The 17,564-nt window shown below is 63.0% G+C and overlaps 1 protein-coding gene across 1 annotated transcript; it reads right to left on the minus strand.

Moving 5' to 3' along the window:
- Positions 1-1,303: 1,303 nt before the first annotated feature.
- Positions 1,304-12,461, minus strand: CCND1 (cyclin D1). Its single transcript, XM_031941267.1, has 5 exons — positions 12,057-12,461; positions 10,603-10,818; positions 9,794-9,953; positions 5,521-5,669; positions 1,304-3,613 (listed from the first exon to the last, which is right to left on the minus strand). Exons 1-5 carry the CDS (start codon positions 12,252-12,254, stop codon positions 3,458-3,460), a joined length of 879 nt encoding a protein of 292 aa, XP_031797127.1. The 5' UTR covers positions 12,255-12,461; the 3' UTR covers positions 1,304-3,457.
- Between the last annotated feature and the right edge of the window lie 5,103 nt (positions 12,462-17,564).

Below are 17,564 nucleotides of genomic sequence, written 5' to 3' on the forward strand. Positions count from 1 at the left end.
TTTTTTTTAACTTTTTTTTCCTTTTTTTTCCTTTTTTGCTGGAAACTTGTCTGTTACAGGTCTGTTGGTGAAAATGTGCATTTCAGACCAGGGATGCCAATAAGTACAATATAACAACGTACATGTCTGACTTGCCTGCTTCCTATTAGATTGTTCTAACTCTGTAAATAACGGGCCATTCGAGCGCCTCGGTGGACACATGAACCCGCCATCAGCCTTTGGCCTCTTAGTACGTACAATATTGAAAGAAACTTACCGGATGCACCACCACTGAGCTTAGCACCGAGCCCCCAGACCCCGCGTCCCTCCCTCCCTCCCCACCCGCGACACAGAGCGTGAGCGTTCCCCAAACGTGGCCAGGACGGATGGATGCGGCCCCAGCCCTCCAGGCGCCACGGGGGAGCTTCACTGCGTTTCTCCTCAAAATAAAAAATAAATGAATTCTAATTCCATTTTGGTTTTAGCAGCATACAGACAAACAGCTAGATTATTCTTCAGCATACAACTCTGTTAGCTGGCTTAATGGTAAAACCTACAGGCTTCTCTTAAATTAGCATTATGCTATAATTAACAACAACAAAAACCTAGTATATAATAAACAGATTAAACACACCAAATACGTAGCGTTTCAGAAGACATCCTATGTCAAGGGCGCGCCCCCCGACAGACAGTCCTAAGAATTAATGCACCTTCCATAGAACGATGTGGCTAATAACAGAGCTTACGACTACTATGATAATGAACCCCAGGTCAGACGAAGAATCCAGCATTCTCCACGCACCAGAGAAGGACTCGCTCTCCGGGGCTGTTTCTCAACTCAATTCTCACAACCCTGCTTGCCCCAGCCCCCGTTCAGGAGAGAGTGCACGCCATGATAGGTTGGCCGATTGGTTGGTTGGTCGGCTGGTTAGTTGGGTGGTTGGCCGATTGGTTGGTTGGTTGGTTGGCCGGTTAGTTGGGTGGTTGGCCGATTGGTTGGTTGTGATTGGTTGGTTGGTTGGTTGGTTAGTTGGGTGGTTGGCCGATTGGTTGGTTGGCCGGTTAGTTGGGTGGTTGGCTGATTGATTGGCTTGTTGACCGATTGGTTGGCTGAGTGGGTTTGCAGGCCTTTCTGTTTGTAGAAGGAAGGGAGGCTAGGAGTCCAGGACCTGAAAACCCCTGGTTCTAACACGGTTAACTGAAAGCATGAGGTATTGTGAAAGAGGAACCTTTTTTGGGATAGAGCAGTAATCACATTAAGTAAAAAAAAAAAAAAAAAAAAAAAAAAAAAAAATCGATCACATAAAAAAAAATCTACAAAAAAAATTGTCAATAATATAATTTTCTATGAGAAAATTAAAAACTTATGACATGGCAGTTAATGACATTGTGTAAAAAAAAATGATCCACAATATATAGCAGCAAAACAACATGACAAAGATACAGAGAGGCAATGCTGGCTGTCTTTTTTTTTCCTTTTCCAAACCATGCTGGGAATTCATCCATAGCAGCTCAATAAAAACGGAGTATCCCCCACTCCTACCATTACTTTTACAATCACCCCCTTTAGCGCATGGCAGCTCCCCCCATGCATCTATCCATCCTTCCGTCCATCTCTCCGCTTCCCCACCACGTCCTCGTCCTTCTCCAAGGTCAGCTTCGTCTCCTTCTGCCCCTCCCTCTGTCCACCCCATCCCTTCACCTACTTACTCCCTAAATATAACAACATGCGTCGCCCAGATGTGCAAATTTTCGGTCACTACACAAGGGAAGAAAGACGCGGACGCCGGACCCCCCCAGACTCCCGGGTGAGCTCCCCAGCTCCTGCGTGTCTTTCTCCACGGCCAGACAGAGCGCTTGGGGAAAGGAGAAGACCCTCTCCCCTTCCAATTGCTGCGTCTCCCTGATCACTTGATTCTTGAAAGGACCGGTCTTTGACAAGCTGCGTTAAAACTGCTACGTCACGGGTAAGCACAAGGTATTGTGGGGATGTGTGTGTGTGTGAGTGTGTGTGTGTGTGTTTTAAAACCAAGGGGGAGATTGCATTATTTTACAAATTATACTGGCCTTCTGAATTTTCTCTGCAATAAATATGCTTGATAGCCTTAACTATAAATTATATACTTTAGCCTTTAAGAACCTTCTGTTGTAAAACAGGTAGAGATTATCCTTAAAACTATGCGGTCTAAAGCGAACCTTTAAGGCTCCTAATTTACAAACATCAGTTGGCGTTAAAGATGGGAAGGGCAGGAGTCCATCCTGACACTTTACAAACCTATTTTCTCTCTTTCTCTCTTCTTCCCTCTCTCTTTCTCTCTCCTTCTTTCTCCTTCTTTCTTTCTTTCTCTCTCTCTCTCACCTGACACTCGACCTTCTCAAACCATCCCAGTCTAGCCAGTGCGCTCACTTGGCAGTCCACCTTTGAGCATTCGCCCACTTCCAAACCATTCCATTTAGAAAGTCCCCCGCCCCGCCCCCCCCCAAACCCGGCCACGTGGCTTCCTCTCTCCGGACTGAAAGTGCTTTGGAATGGAATGGTTTCGGAGCACGCCACAGATTCCGCCGGACGCAAGGAGGAGGCGCCGGGGGAGAAAGGGTGGGTGACAGAGGGACCCGCGGAGTCCCCGGCCTTCCACATACCCTCAGCGTGCGCTAAAAAAATAGGAAGATTACAAAAATAGAATATATTATGTCACTACTTTGTCTTTTCTAAAATACAAGTCCTGGATGAGGGTGTGTGTGTGTGTATGTGTGTGTGTGTGTGTGTGTGTGTGTGTGTGTGTGAGACAACTCGGGAATAAAGCCTTCCTCCGCCCAGGAGAGCCTGAGACACAAACAAGATGAGCCTGAAATGAAGCGCTGCCGCTGACCCGCTCGCGAGCCGACGAGGAGAACAGAGGGGCTCTGACCGTAAAGTGACTACATGCGTTAGCTGGCGGGGCCAGGGATGCCGCGCCCCGAGCTCTACAGCTACCAGAAGAAAAGCACTAACCCTCTGCTACCTCCCAAGAGCCGGTTTCACTTGTTCTGCTCCATTTTGTGGTTTCTGCATTTGGGGGCTTCTTTTGGGGGGTTCACCGTGTAAGGAATCAGATCTGGGACCTCCCCTGGAGACCTTCCTCTCAGGTTAACGCCTAGCTTTACAACATAGTCATAAACACGTTAATATAAAAACTAGTTGATTATTAGAGTATAAAAGCATCTATTTGTGGCGCAAAGCCCCTTCCCCCGGGGCCAGGCGACTCCTTTGCTTCCAAGACAGTTTTTGGGCTGGTTCCTGTAAGTCATGGATGGAAGGGGAGAGAGCGCGACAGAAAGCAGAGGAACAGAGAGAACGGAGGGGCCGTTTCTGTCTACAAGTGTCCCGGAGAAGGGTGTTAATGGTGGGGACCGGGGCGGGGGCTCCTGACACGGCGGCCGCGGCCTCCTTCCCCGGATGCCTCCGGACTCGGCGGACCCCCCAGCAGGCGGCGGCCCCTCAAATGTTCACGTCCCGGACGTCGGTGGGCGTGTAAGACAGGTCCCCCTCTTCCTCCATGTTCTTGGGTACCGAGGATGAGCTGTGCTGCTGGGCCTGGCGCAGGCTGGACTCCAGGAGGGCTTCGATCTGCTCCTGGCAGGCTCGTAAGCAATCCTGTGGGGGGTGGGGGGGAGAAAAGGCGGCCTTGAGGACCTCGGCCGGCCGCCCGTCCTGCCAGGGCACAGAGGTCCGGCTCCCGTCCTGCTCCCCCACGGCCGTGAGCCACGGCCCCTCTAAATGGCACCCACTGCCCCATGACGGGCAAGCAGGAGCGAGGGTGGCCTCCATTGCTTAAGTGCTCACTGTATGCTGGGAGGAGGCTCACTCCGATCCCGCCAGGGCAGGGGCTGTCCCCAGTCGGTGTTAGACCCTTGCCTCCTGGGGGGTGAATCGAGCCATCCCCCAGGGAGGGGCTGCAGGCGTCAGCGTCATCCCCACCTCCCAACAGAAGCTCAGGAGCCCGGCCCAGGCTTGGGGAGCGTCTGCCTGACTCCAGTTCTCCCTGTGGCACTCACGGGCCTCTAGCAGTTCCCAGCAAGAGCCGAGAGCCGGCACACAGTAGGGGCTTAATAGAGAATTGGCTGATTACCGGAGGCAGACACAGGAGTTGCTGTTTTGACAGATAAGGAAACTGAGGCTCACTTGCCTTTGGTAGCCACCCCGCTAGTGGGCCCCACCGTGTGCCCAAGTCCAGGAGCCACCCCTGGCTTGGAGCCCCCCACCCTCAGCACGACCCCCCTGCTGTGACGGGGCTCCTGAGGTAGCTCCTACTTTAACATTTAGCCCCAAGCTGCCCCAAGGCCAGCGCAGCCTCCTGGGAGAGAGACGTGGCTGAGGCTGAAGGCCCATGAGCCCTTCTGGTGCAGGGGAGAGGGGTCAATCCCCCCCGGCCAATACTCAGCGCCCAGTGCTCCACCTCTGACCTCTCCTAGCCCCGGGACATGTTAGCGAGCAGGGTCCACCGAGCCTGGCCCAGCCCAGACTGGCTCCAGACCACCCTGGTCTGCCTGTCCACCTGCCAGCCTGTATATCTGCCTGCCCCCCCACGTGCCAGCCTGTCTGTCTGCCCACCAGCCAGTCTGTATCTCTGCCTGCCCCCCAGCTAAATTCGCGGCCGGATGCCCCCCCCCCGCCCACGGTGACTCCCAAACCCACGGCCCTGTGGGTTTCCTCTGGGCACAACCTCGGACCCCAGGGAGTTCAGACCACTTGCATCTGGGAAGCAGATTCCTATGGGGAAACTGAGGGCCAGACCTGGGGAAGCAGGGGTGGGGCTGGCGTCCTATAGAATCCGGACTCTCTGAAAATCATCACCTGACACAGTGGGCGGCCCTGGGGGTCTCTCAGCACTGAGTCCCCCCAGCCCCACTTCTGAGTGTGGGCGATCGTGGCCCTGCAGCCGTGCCCTGCCCCTGCCAGGCGGTGCCGGGTGCGAGTCGCAAGGACCGCTGGCCCTGCTGAGCCCCCTACGAGTCACCACGGCTGGGGGCACTGAGCCTTCTAGGGACCGTTCTCTCTTGGTATTCCCTGTCCACGGGCTGAAATCTGGACAAGCTGAGATGAGGAGGGTCCCACAAGGGGGGGAGGGGGAGGAGCGGGGGACACATGACTCTGCCTGGGGCCTGAGTCCTGGCCCTGCCCCCCGCCTGCCTCGGGGCTCCCCCCGTGCCTCCAGGGCCTGGGTCTCCGACTCCCCGCCTGGCTCCTCTGTAGAAGGGGGTGAGCGGAGCCCAGGCATCCTCCTTGGATCGCGGCTCAGACCATAAAACTCAGCCCAGCGTTCTCGCCCCAGTGACATCTGAGCATCCCCGGCCTGTGGCCTCGGTCCAGAGCAGAGTGCCCGGCACACAGTCGGCACTTAATAAACGCTCCCCTCCTTTCCTGGCTTGGGTTTCTCTGTGTTGGGACGGCCCTTCCAGCTGTAGCCCCGGCCTGCGTCTGTGACGGTGGCCAAATCCCTTTGCCGCTCCCGGGCCTCGGTTTCCCCCTTTTGACAATCTGGCGCGTGGCAGGCGACTTACCGGGTCGCACTTAATGACTTGAGACAGGAATCTGGTGAGACGCTGATAGGTGAGGAAGGAGTTGGTGCTTCCCAGGTGCAGGCCCTGGACGGCGGCCACCACGCTCCCCGCCGCGATCATGGAGGGAGGGTTGGAAATGAATTTCACGTCTGGAAGGAAATGGGACGGATTTTCAGGGGGCGCTGGCTGAGCTCCAGAAACCCGCGGTCTCAGCGGTCACCCCCCCATCTGATCCCCGCCCCGGGGCCCTCCTGCCCTCATGGCAACGGCTCGTGGTCGCAGGCCCGGAGCTGTGGGGGCCGGGATCCCTGGCTCCTAGTGGGCCAGGAGAGCTGGCCCTGACCTGGAAACACAGGTCAGTCAAGGCAACAAGAGCCCAGGGCAGTATTTGGAAATACAGAAATGCCCCCCCCCCCCAAATAAACCAAACCAAACCAAACCAAAACAACCTCTCTAGGAGGAGGGGGTGGAAAACCCACTAAGCAAACTCCTCCTGGCTTGTCGGGAACTAAATAATGCGCATTCAAATGAAGGCTTCGTCTTCACATTCACTGCGCCATCGGCCCTGGCAACAGAGCCCAGGGATGTGGCAAAGCCTAAGGGCCGGGGTCCCGGAGAGGGCAGATGGACCCCATGCTGACGGGAGCGGCCCGAGGCCCAGCACAGCTGTCTGCCGGGCTCTCTCTCTGCTTGGGCCCATCCCTGTGCAAGGGGCCGCATCCCTTCCCCCCAGGAGCGGCTTTGGGGAACCCCCATTCCCCGGAGGGAGCCCCCAAGCCAGCGGCAAAGATCCAGAGAGAACTCAGGTTTAGAGCTCGCGCCCCAACCATCAGGAAATGGAATCAATAATATCTGGGGCTCAGAGAATAAGGGGGGGAAAGGGCCCGGATCCCGACGGCGGCCCTGAGGACCCGGATCTGGACAGTGGCCCCAAAGACCCGGGTCCGGATGGCGGCCCCAAGGACCCAGGTCTGGATGGTGGCCCTGAGGATCCGGATCTGGACGGCAGCCCCAAGGACCCGGACTGTTTTCAAAATCAAATGTTAAGGCGGGCTCGAGTAATTTTCCTTATTTCAGGTTTGCCAGAAACTGGGAAGGAAGAGCACTCCCCCAGGCTGGGGAGTGGGGCCCATGGGAGGGGCGGGTTCCCGGGCTGAGTGAGGGAGCATTCCCAAGATCCCCTAAGGCAGAGCCCTTGGAGGCCCTCAACCCTGCCCCCTGCTTTGTCCAGAGGAGAAACCCGAGGCCCACCGAGCTAGGGAGGAAGAGGAAGGGATGGTCCCCCCTCCATCCTGCCCTGGTTCGCTCCTGCAAGGAAGGGGGATGCTCACTGCCCACCCCGCGGGGGCAGGTGAGAGCCTCCAGAAGGATGGCTGTCATTCAGCTTCGGGGGGGGTCGCCCCCGTTCCCAGCCCCCTCCCCCCCTCAGGACCCGGGGCCGTCCGAACCTCCATCCGTGGGGATCGGGTGGCAGGAGGAGCCCCCTCCCAGCTCTTTCTGAGACTCGGTTTCCCCCTCCCCGGGCCGGGAGTCCGGCGGCTCAGAGCGGCGTCTCCCGCCTGGCCCCGCTCTCCCTTGTCCTCCACCGGGAGGCCCCGAATTTCCGCATATTAATCAGGGGGCCCCTCGGGTCTGTAATTGGATGCCCCCGAGAGCAGAGTGTGGCATCATTGTCAGCCCCCATCGCCTCATCTCGCGCCGCTCAGCGCCCACAAACAAGGGGAACTCGGCGAGATGAATGAGACCTGACAGTGGCACAAAGGCCCGGGGGCCCCCGGCAATTGAAGCCCACGGCCCCGGTAGCCTCTCGGAGACTTCATCCAAAAAGAATAAACAACTTCAGCGTTGTTAAAGAGGGAGAGGGGGGCACGGCGAGGGGGCCCAGAAGAATGCCAGCCACCCTGAAGGGAGGACAAAGCGCCGGCGGGAGGACGAAAAAACTTCCACGGGGCCATCCTCTCCCTTGGGGGGATACATTTGGTGAGGCCGAATGAAAATTTTTTTGGGGGGAATTGATTTTATAAACCGGGACCGGGCGGTGGGGCCGCGGTCCCGGACCGGGCCTGGGGTGAGTGCCCGTGGCGGTAGGCGTTTTGCCCGGGGGCGGGTTACAGAGAAGGAGGGTCAAGGGCCGGCCGGTTAGGGGGGGGCCCGGGCCGGGAGGTGGTTTCTTTTTCCCCGGGAGAGGTTTTGGGGGGGCCCTTTTTTTTTGTCGTTTCCCGTGTGCCAAGGTCATTATTAAATTTTGGATAATTAAAAGCCCCAATTTCCCCCTGCCAAAGAAAATTGGGTGTTTTAGTGAGGCAGGGTGCCCCGGGGTGGAGGGGGGAGAACCCGGACCGCCCCTAAAGGGTTTCCCCGCCTGGGGATGGGGGCCCCTCCCTCAGGGAAGAAGAAGCCTATTCATTCCCTTCCTAAACCCAAGGGAGCCGCCCCCGGCCCACCAGGCCCTGGGGCCACGGCGGAAGGAAGCAGGGCCCTTCCCCGGGGAGGGAGGGGAGGAGGAGGAGGGAGGAGGAGGAGGGAGGGGAGGGGAGGAGGAGGAGGAGGGAGGGAAGGGAGGGCCAAAGTATGGGTTTTAGCGTCCACTTGAATCTGCCTCTCCCCTTTTCCCACCTCCCCAGGTAAAGGCCCGCTCCCGGTGGGGAGCCGGGGCCCTGGAAGGAGGATGGGCCAGGGGGAGGGGAAGTGCCGAGTCCTTCTCCTCAGTGAACTCTTGGGAGCCTATGAGCATGTTCCCAACTCCGTAAAAGGCCTGGCCCGAGCTTCCAAAGGTCCCGCCCGAGGTGGGAGAAGCCATGGAGCCCACGGGGCGGGGGAGGGGCTCCCTGACAGCCGAGGGGGGCGCCCAGTCCCTCCGTAGGAAGCTGAGGGACACGGCCAAGGGGTCGCCTGGCACTCAGTCGGGCCTAGACCTTGGGAGCTTCCAAGGGCCCCTAGCAGGACCCCGGGGACCTTTCTACGGCTCCTCTAAGTGAACAGTCAGCCGGAAACACCAAGATCTGAGCATGAGAAGAGGTGGCGGGAGAGAGACAGAAAGACAGAGACTGAGAGATGGAGACAGAGAGACAGAGACAGAGAGAGAGACACACACACAGACATAGACAGAGAGATGGACAGAAACAGAGAGAGAGACAGACAGACAGAGACAGAGAGACAGACAGAGACAAGAGACACAGAGACAGGGAGAGCGCAGGGGTCCCTGAGAAAGAACAGTGGCCTTCCGCACCAGGGCGCTCAGACTTGGAGCCCGCGGGACAGCAGACTCGTGAGCACGGGCCAGGCCTCTCCGGGACATCTGTCCGATGGAGACCAGGATGCCCGGGGCTCCCACCCTCCCAGGGCCGCCGCTCGGTGTCCAGTGACATCATGTCTGGCTCGGCCTTTGCAAATTGTAAAGTAATCTAACAAATGTCGGGCCGGGGCTGCTGTTTACTATTTATGACTCCGCTTGTGCTTGTTGTTATTATTATTCATCATGGGGGGGGGGGGGGCAGCGGCCGATTGTCTTGCTTGGGGCCCCCGAGGCCAGGGGAGCGGCCTTCCGGCGCCCGGGGGCCAGCGACCCAGCCCTGCGCGGGTGGGCGGCGGGGGGAGCCCCGGGCCAGCTCCTTTGGAGCGCAGGCTCCGGGGGCAGCTGCCGATTCTCAGGCGCCGTGACCAGAGGCAGCCACCGCCAAACGGGCAGGGTGGCAGAGGAGGGGGGAGAGCAGGGGAGGCCGGGCCGGGCAGCCGGGCGGGATCCAGGCGCCCCTCCCTCCCGCCCGGGCCCACGCCGTGCCCTTGGCCCGGACCTCAGCGTCTGCTAGCGCTCCGCTGGCCGCCCCCGCACATGGCCCATCGGCCGGGGGCACGTGGTGCGCGCCGGAGAGCAGAGGCTGGGGCTCCCCTCCCTTCCAGCCCCTCCTGGCTGCGGGCCCAGCTCAGGGAGAGGCCAGGGGAGGGGTGGGGGCCTGGCTTGGCAGCCTCATTAGGGATGCAGGGAAGAGGGTGGAGGCAGGAGGAGGGGGCGGAGCTTGGCCCCAGATAGCCGCCCTCCTCCCCCTCCGCAAGCTGACACAATGAAAGGGGGGGGGGGGGGGCTGCAGCCCCCCGCCCCCACCCCCGACAAACAGTAACCCTACCAATCGCACGGAAAAGAAAAACAAACTTCCTGTCCCTGCCCTCAGATCGTGGAAATGGCCCGAGAGCGCGGCCGGCGCGGGCAGAGGAGAGTGCCCAGCAGGGGGCCCGCGGCTCGCGGCCGCGGCGGGGGAGGCCCGGGGCTGCCTACCTGTAGCACAGAGGGCCACGAAGGTCTGCGCGTGCTTGCGGATGATCTGCTTGTTCTCCTCCAGCACGGGCATCTTGGACAGAAAGTGTTCGATGAAGTCGTGGGGAGTCATGGCAGCCAAGTGCCACTTGAGCTTGTTCACCAGGAGCAGCTCCATGTGCTGGAAGGAGAAGGGGCGGGCAGTGCAGGGAAGGGGGGGGGAGTGCCCCCTCTGCCCCAGGTGCCTCCTGGCGGAGGGGGGGGGGAAGGAGTCCCCTCCCCCACAGAAAGGAAGGGGGCTTCCCAGGGAAGGATGACCAGCGGTCACTACGGGGGTGGGGGTGGGGGGGCCGTTTCCAGGAGCTCAGACAAAAGGACCTCCCACCATCTGGAAGGAGAGGGGCCAGGCTCAGGAGCCCGTGGCCGCCAGCGCGCGGGGATGCCGCTAGAGGGCAGGCGCTGCCCACTTTGGGGCCACGTTAGCTTGGTATAAACGTGGTGGCTGGAGGAGGGGAGGGGAAGGGGGGCGAGGCAGGGGCGCATCTCGGGGGAGGGCAGGGACAGGGCTGAAAGTAGGCGAAAGGGCTCGGCCCGTCTCCCTGCCCCGCCGGGGCACCGGGCTTGGCCACGGCTCCCGAGCCCTCCCCCCGGACCCCCCCCCGCCCCCCCCCGCCCGGCAAAGCCTCCCCCCCGCCCGGCGCGGGCTGCTCGCCCTTCTGGGGGCTGACCGGCCGCCGCGGGGTGCAGAGCGTGCCCCGGCGGGCGGGCGGCAGCGGGCAGCCCGGCCGCCTCCTCCCCCCGGGACGCTGGGCCCCCGCGGGCATCCTTACCAGCAGCTCCTCGGGCCGCACCGAGTGGTCGGTGTAGATGCACAGCTTCTCGGCCGTCAGGGGGATGGTCTCCTTCATCTTGGACGCCACGAACATGCAGGTGGCCCCCAGCAGCTGCAGCCGGCTCTTCTTCAGCGGCTCCAGGGACAGGAACCGGTCCAGATAGTTCATAGCCAGGGGGAAAACTTCCTCTTCGCATTTCTGCTCCTCGCACACCTGGGGGCGGGAGGGGGGGATGGAGGCAGTTCGCCCGGGACCCCCAACCCCGCCCGCTCCCCCTCAGAGAAGAGCGCTTGGGATCCCCGAGACACCCTCCCCGCCCGGCGGAGGCGGAGGGGGCCCCGGCCGAACGGGCGGTGGAAAGTGCAGAAAGGCCAACCAAGGCAAAGTCGCCCCCCCCAACCCCAACCCCCCCCCCCCAACAAAAGCGAGGCCCGAGAAACTGAAAGGAAAAGTGGCCGACCGGAGGGCAAGGGAGCGGGAGGAAGAGTGGGGGGGGGCGCGGGTGGGGCGGATGGGGGACCCTCCGGAGCTCGTTCCCCTGCCCCCCGGGGGGGTCCCTGGGCTCAGAGCGGCCGAGGGGGGGGCGGCCGGCCCGGCGGCCCAGAGGCCAGCGGCCGTGGCCCGAGACACAAAGGTGGCGGCGTCCCCACGCAGGCGGCGCGGCGGCCGCATTTCCCCAGACGTCATCTTTTCAAAAAATATTTAAAAATATTTAAAAAATCGCCCGGTGCGAACAAAACCCCTGACAATGAGCCCCGGGCGAAGCGTGAACAGACCCCGGTCTCGGGGACCGACTAGGGTCTGCGGGGGGCGCGTAGGGAGCCCCGAAAAGGGACGCCCCCCCCTGTGCCCGCAGCGCGCGCTGCCGCCCGCCTCTCTGCCAGCCGGGACAGCGGCCGCGCCTTCGGAAATTAATTAAAAATACTCCGAGGCCCGGGGGGCGCCGGCCGAGCGTCAGACAATGGGGTCCGGGGTCCCCAGAGTCCGCCCGCGCTTATTCCGAGCCCCCCCCCGGGGGCCCGGCGCTCTCTGGCCCCGGGGCCCCGAGACCTGGCCCAGCGCGGCTGGCCGCGGCCGAGAGGCCAGAGCCCCCCCCCACACACACACATACACACTCCCAGGCAGCCAGCCGAGGACGGAGCCCCGGGAGCCGCCGGCCCGGGCAGCCCCCCGCGCCCCCTCCCCGCGCGCCCCCTCCTCATTATTAATAAACACTTCTGCTTTGCTATAAACGCGCAAGATGGCGCGGAATACTGGCACGGGCAGCCCCTGCATACGTGTCCTTGGATATTAATTTAAAATAAAATTCCCCCCGGCGCCCTCCCCGGCCGTCCCCGGGGGCCGCGGGCCGCGGGCGTCCCTCCCGAGCGCGGCCCGGCCGGGCTGCCGCTCGGCTCCCTTCCTTCCCACGGCCCCGCGGGGCGGGGGGCGCGCGCCGGAGTCCCACCAACCTCGAGCATCCAGGTGGCCACGATCTTGCGCATGTAGGGGAGGATGTCCTTCTGCACGCACTTGAAGTACGACACGGACGGCGAGCACGTCTCCTCGGCTTTGAGCATGGTCTGCAGCGCCCGGTCATTGAGGAGGTTGGCATCGAGGTACGCCCGGCGAATGGTCTCCACCTCGCAGCACAGCAGCTGGTGCTCCATGGCCGGCGGGCGGGCTGCTCCCGGGGCTCGGACGGACAGACGGCCGGCTGGCTGGACGGCGGGGGCCGGCTGCTGCTGGGCGCCTCGCGGGGCGCGGCGCGGGGGCTCCGGGCCGAGCCGGCGGGCGCGCCGCTCGGGGCCCGCCTGGCCGGAGCGGAGCGCGGGGCTCGGACGCTGCGGGTGCCGCCCGCCGCCGCCGCCGCCGCCGCCGCCGCCGCCGCCGCCGCCGCCGCCGCCGCTGCTACTGCTGCTCCAGCCTCTGGAGGCTCCACGACTTTGCAGCTAGCCCGACTCCCCTCCTGTAAGTCCCAGTGACGTGACTGTTGTCGAGCGGAGATCAAAGCCCGGCAGAGAATGAGAAAGGGAGAGAGGGAAGCGGGGGGAGGGCCGGGGGCGGGGGGGAGGCGAGGCGAGGGGGGCCGAGGGGCCGAGCCTTAAAGCCATCCATCCCCTCGCCTGCGCCAGCCGAGCTCCCACAGAAGCCGGGCTCGAATAGAAATGCTAATCACTCCGGGACCAGCTTGCTTTGGGGGAAGTGCAGAGAGGGGGTGCGGGGAGTCCGGGGAGGGGGGGGGTCCCCCGCGCTTTGTAAAGGGCAGCTCCGGGTCCCGAGGCGTGGGACGGAGCCTGGCGGAGGCCGGGCCACCCGCAGCCAGACGGCCGGGCAGACACGTGAACTCTTAGGGAGCAGGGGCCCCCACGAGCTCGCCGAGCAGCGGAGGGGCTAAAGGGGAGCCGGAGGGGGGGCGGGGGCCGAGGCCCTCCCCCCTCCCCCCTCCCTCGGTTTAACAAATCACTTCGCTCCTCTGTTCTCCGCACTCGGGAAGCCTCTTAGAACGGCCGCCCGCATGTCGACATGCACGGGCACAAAAGGCCAGCATCCCCCGGCAGGCAGCGTCGCAGCCCACGCTGCCCGGATGGGACCCCCCAGCTCTGCTGGGGGAGAAAACACGGTTTCCCGAAGAAGCCCGAAGAAAGGGCCACCAACGGTGCGGGACGACAAAATGGTGGTCAGCTCTCCCTCCAGCCTGTCCTAGAGGAAGAGCTCCTCCAGGGGAGGGTGAGAGGGAGGGAACTCCACACCAGCCACCTTTCCCCCGGCCTCCTTCCACCTAGCTTCCCTGCCCACTCTGGGGAGTTCGGGAGCGAAGCTGGGACTCCACAGGCGGCCAGGCCGCGAAAGCAAAGGAAGCAGGAAGGAGACTGAGAGAGGAGAAAGGGGAAAGGGAGAGGCGGATAAATGAAAGGGAAAAGGCGACAAGGAAAAGAGATGAAAAGCGAAAATAAAAGAGAAAAAGGAATAAAAAGAGGAGGATGGCTGGCAACCGTGGAGCCCCCCCCCCCCCCGTCAAGTGCGGTGGGGGTGGGGGCGCTTCTGTAGCAAATTTAGCCGGGGCACAAACTTGGGGGGACGTTGGGGGGGTTTCAATTGGAGTAGACAAGAAACTGGCACAACGTGTTCAGCTCATTCCTGGCTTACTCCATGGGCCTGACACACTGCAGGCGCCTAATAAGTGCGGGTTTCCTTCCTCCCTCTGGTGACTACGAGCGCTCGTGCTTTCTCCAGCCCAGGTCACCCAGACGCCGACCATCCTGGACCCCGTTCGGCAGCTCCCTCGAGATCGTGTTAATTTCACGGCTAGAGGATGGGCTTGAGGGGCTGAGGGGGGGGGGGAGGGTCCGAGAGTCGGTGGGCTTGGAGCGCCTCGAGGGCTCTTGGGGGGGTCCCGGGCGGGAGGAACGCGCCGCGCAGCCTCGAGCACGGGTGGGCTGCGAATGCGGCTGTGTGGGAGGAGGCTCCAGCCCGGCCGCGTGGAGCCGGCCACCCCGCGCCGCCCACGCCGGGCCCGGGGCCCGACGTCAGCGCCGCGGCTTTCATTCATAAAATAGCGACCGTGCGGGGCCCGGGGCCGGCTGCCACGGGCTCCGGAGCCTCGCCGCGCCCGTGGGCGCCCCCGGAGTTAGCCCCCGGCCACCCAACGGGCTCCGGGGCCGATTCCTGGAGGGAGCTTCCCCCCAGGCGGGCTGGAAACCCCAGAGGAAGCTGGAATTAGCATCAGCCAATGGGAGGCGAGATGTGTTACCAGGCGGATCAGGCAGATCTCAACGAGGAACTGAGAGGCTGCATGGCCGGGGCCCAGGGACCGGCGCTAAAGTGCACGGCGCAAGGAAAAACGTGGAGGCTCGGGTCCGCGGGGCTGATCCGGGCCGGGCCGTCTAGGAACCGAACTAGGTGGCCCCCGTGCGGCCCTCCCGACCCGGAGAGGGAGAAGCCCGGGGGGGGGGGGGGGGGGGGGGAGGAGAAAGGGGGGTGTGTGGCGCGGGAGGCCGAATGCACCCAGCGTGCACCCCCCGAGGGCTCGCGGGGCTGGACGCAGGACTCCGGGGGACTTGGGGTGGGGGGTGAATTGCAGAGACCCCAAATATAGAAAATCAGAACGACTTTATTTTCTGCATTTCATTTTGCGCCGGCCTCTTCAAACTCGATCCGACGGGGATGAGCTCCCTTAAGTGAGCTGCTGCTCAAGAAGGACCGGGACGAGGGGGGGAGGGGGGAAGGGGGTTAGAGGGTCCCGGGAGACAAAGGACGATGGACCCCAGCCTGGAGGGGGAACCCCGTTTACGTTTTCTTAATAGAAAGGTGCGACTGAGGCGTCATAAAGACAATCTTCCCCATCCGCCCCCCACCCCCTTCGGACTCTACAACGAATCCTTTCCTCCCCGGTGGGAGGGATGGGGGAAGCGCGGGGTGGGGGCTCGGCGGGCGGCGGGCTGGGGGGCGAGAATGTTTGGGGGACCGCCACGTGCGTGGCTGGGGGAGGGGGCTCGGGCGCTTTCCCCCGGACTCCAGGCCTCCTTTTGTCAGGCTGGGGGAAGCCTTCCTAGAAGAGCCACTTCCCACGTGGGTGGGTGGAGGTGCACTCACCTGGAGGCGCATACCTGCCGGCGAGTTTAAAGGCTCGGCCCTCCCTCCCCCCCTCCTGCCCTTGTCCATTGTTGAGTTTCCCCGAAGAATGCCTGGGGAGCGGGGGCGGCCCTCGCTCACCCGCCCTCCCGCGACTCGGGGGTTTCTGGGGCCCCTCCGGGAAGCCCGGCCCCACCCCCCTCCACGCGGGCTGGGGGTTCGGGCTCGGGCTCGGTGGGAGCACGTGGTGGCGCCCGCTTCTTCGTGCGGGGAATAGGGTTGGGGTTAAAGGGGGCTCCTGGGGTGCGCTGAAGCCGAGCCTCAGTTCCTCCTCCTCTCCCCACGTGGGCACGAGGAGCGGCAAGCTGGGGGGGGGGGGGGAGGCAGGCGCTTCTCGAAGCCCCTCTCTCCACGACCCGTAGGGATGGCGGGGCAGGCGGGGAAGGCAGTCCTCGCTCGGCCCCCGGAGGGGTGGCTTAACTAAACCAAGCGAGAGTGCGTCCTCGTGGCCCACCCTCCCCGGGGCTGGGGGGGCCCGGCAGTGCCCACGCTCGCGGGGCAGCCTTGTCCCCGCCCGACTGTGACCTAATGAGAACTAGTCGGCCCCGGGTCTCGGGGGAGATGCTGGGGGGGGGGGCAGCCCCCCCCGCCCCCGGAGAGCTCTTAGCCCCTTCTGGCTTGGTCCCCTCCCCTCCCCCCCGACGGCTGTTTGTGTCACTCAGCACCCCCTCGACGGCGGCCCCGAAGAAGGCTGCGCCGGCCCCTTCCCAGAGCCTCGGCGGGGCCTGCCGGGTCCTGCCCTTGATCTTCGGGGTATTGTTCTGCAGCCAGAAGCCTTTGCATCCCTTACCTAGGAATTTGGGAGGGGGCGGGGGCGGGGGGAGGCCGCCGGGGCCCGGGCGGGGACTCGGGGGAGGGGGCGTCGCTCCAAGGCATGCAAAGCTCGGCTTAAGGAAGTTCCCCGGGGAGGGAGCCGACCCTCCCCCGTCCCCTCCTCCCCGTCGCGCTTGGGCCGAGCCGGGCCGGCCGGTCCCCCTTCGCGGATGGACCCCGGGCCGGGCCCGGGAGCGGCGGGAGCGCGCGCGCCGCTCTCGCCGTGATGGAGGCTCGAGCTCCGCTCATTAAGAGGCAGCGCCGCGCATTCCGCGCATTCCAGCCGGTGCCTCCGCTCCCCGGGCCACGTGGTCCCTTATCGCGGCCGCCTACCGTAATGCCTGCAAGAGGCGCGCCCGGGCCGGCCGGGGCGCGACGGGACCGGCCCGGACGCTGCCCTCGGGGAGCAGGAAAAAGGAGCGGCCGGCGGAGCTGCTCCGGGCTCGGCGCGCCCCGCTTCCCCGGAGCCCCGGGCCGTGGGGCGGAGGCTGCCCCGGGGGCGCCGCCAGGACCTCGACCCCCGACGGCCCGGACCCCCGACGGCCCTGACGCGTCTTTAGGCTTGCGAAGGCGGGTCCCCGGCTGGAGCACCCCAGGGTCCTAGAACCGCACTAGGCTGGGGCCGCCCATGCGCAGTGTCCCCGGCCAGGTGTCCTGGATCTCCAGCCTCGATCCCCCCCTGCCACATCCGCACCCGGCCACTTAACGCAAAAGAGGCGCAAAGCGTCCTAGAAGCCAGGCGGGGGGACGCCCGTCGGAGCCGGGGCAGCCCGAGGACCACGCGCGCCCCTTCGGGGGAGCCCGAGCCTCTGCGCCTCCTCCGGGCCTTCTCCCTCGGCAGGTTTTTGACTTTCTGCAGGAAGCGTGTACCCAAAGGAAACCTAAATAAAGCGAGAGGATTGCGAGAATTCCCAGACTAGAGTCTCCCTGGAGCTGGGGAGGGGGGGAAGGGGAGAGGGGGCTGGCTTTACTTTACCTTCACTCAACCAGGCATTTATTGCAGACCTACTGAGTGCCGGGGAAGGAAATGAGAGTTTCTGAACTCTCCGGAGGACCTGGACCATTGAGAACACTTCCTTTTAGGAACACAAACCAACCAGAAAGCCCAACCACACAAGGGAGCTTGGTTGCCTCCAACACTTATGCTGCCGGGTCAGGACCGGCCCTAGTCTCACCCCTCTTCTGGGTCTGGGGAGGGGGCACATGGCCGGGGAGACGAGACCCCGCAGGCTGGGCCAAGTTTCCCACCACCTCGGGAGAGAATTTGTCTCTGGGTCTGCGGCCGGGGATCCGGTTCCCAGTGGAAGAGCTCCAGGTCATTTTCTCGGTCATTTTCCAGCCTCTAATGCTTTGCCTCCAGAGTGAGCCCTGAGAATTCTGGGAAAGAGAGTTTGGGCCCTATAGTATCACTGTCTATTATCCCTTCTAATGGTATTATAATTATATCGGAAAGGGGAGAGATTAGAGACAGGATGACCGGGATGGAGGCTGATGTGACAGTTCAGTTTGCTGAATACAAGAGGAAGAAAGTT

Source organism: Sarcophilus harrisii, chromosome 6, assembly GCF_902635505.1.
Source record: "Sarcophilus harrisii chromosome 6, mSarHar1.11, whole genome shotgun sequence".
Taxonomy (NCBI): Eukaryota; Metazoa; Chordata; class Mammalia; order Dasyuromorphia; family Dasyuridae; genus Sarcophilus; species Sarcophilus harrisii.

What these genes read in the sequence shown, in the direction of transcription:
- CCND1 (XM_031941267.1), bottom strand. Translation starts at nt 12,254, where the DNA reads ATGGAGCACCAGCTGCTGTGCTGCGAGGTGGAGACCATTCGCCGGGCG. An exon ending in TGGCCACCTGGATGCTCGAG is followed by an intron (nt 10,819 to 12,056) that starts GTTGGTGGGACT and finishes TCCCGCCCCCAG; the next exon opens with GTGTGCGAGGAGCAGAAATG. An exon ending in CGTGGCCCTCTGTGCTACAG is followed by an intron (nt 5,670 to 9,793) that starts GTAGGCAGCCCC and finishes ATTTCCTTCCAG; the next exon opens with ACGTGAAATTCATTTCCAAC.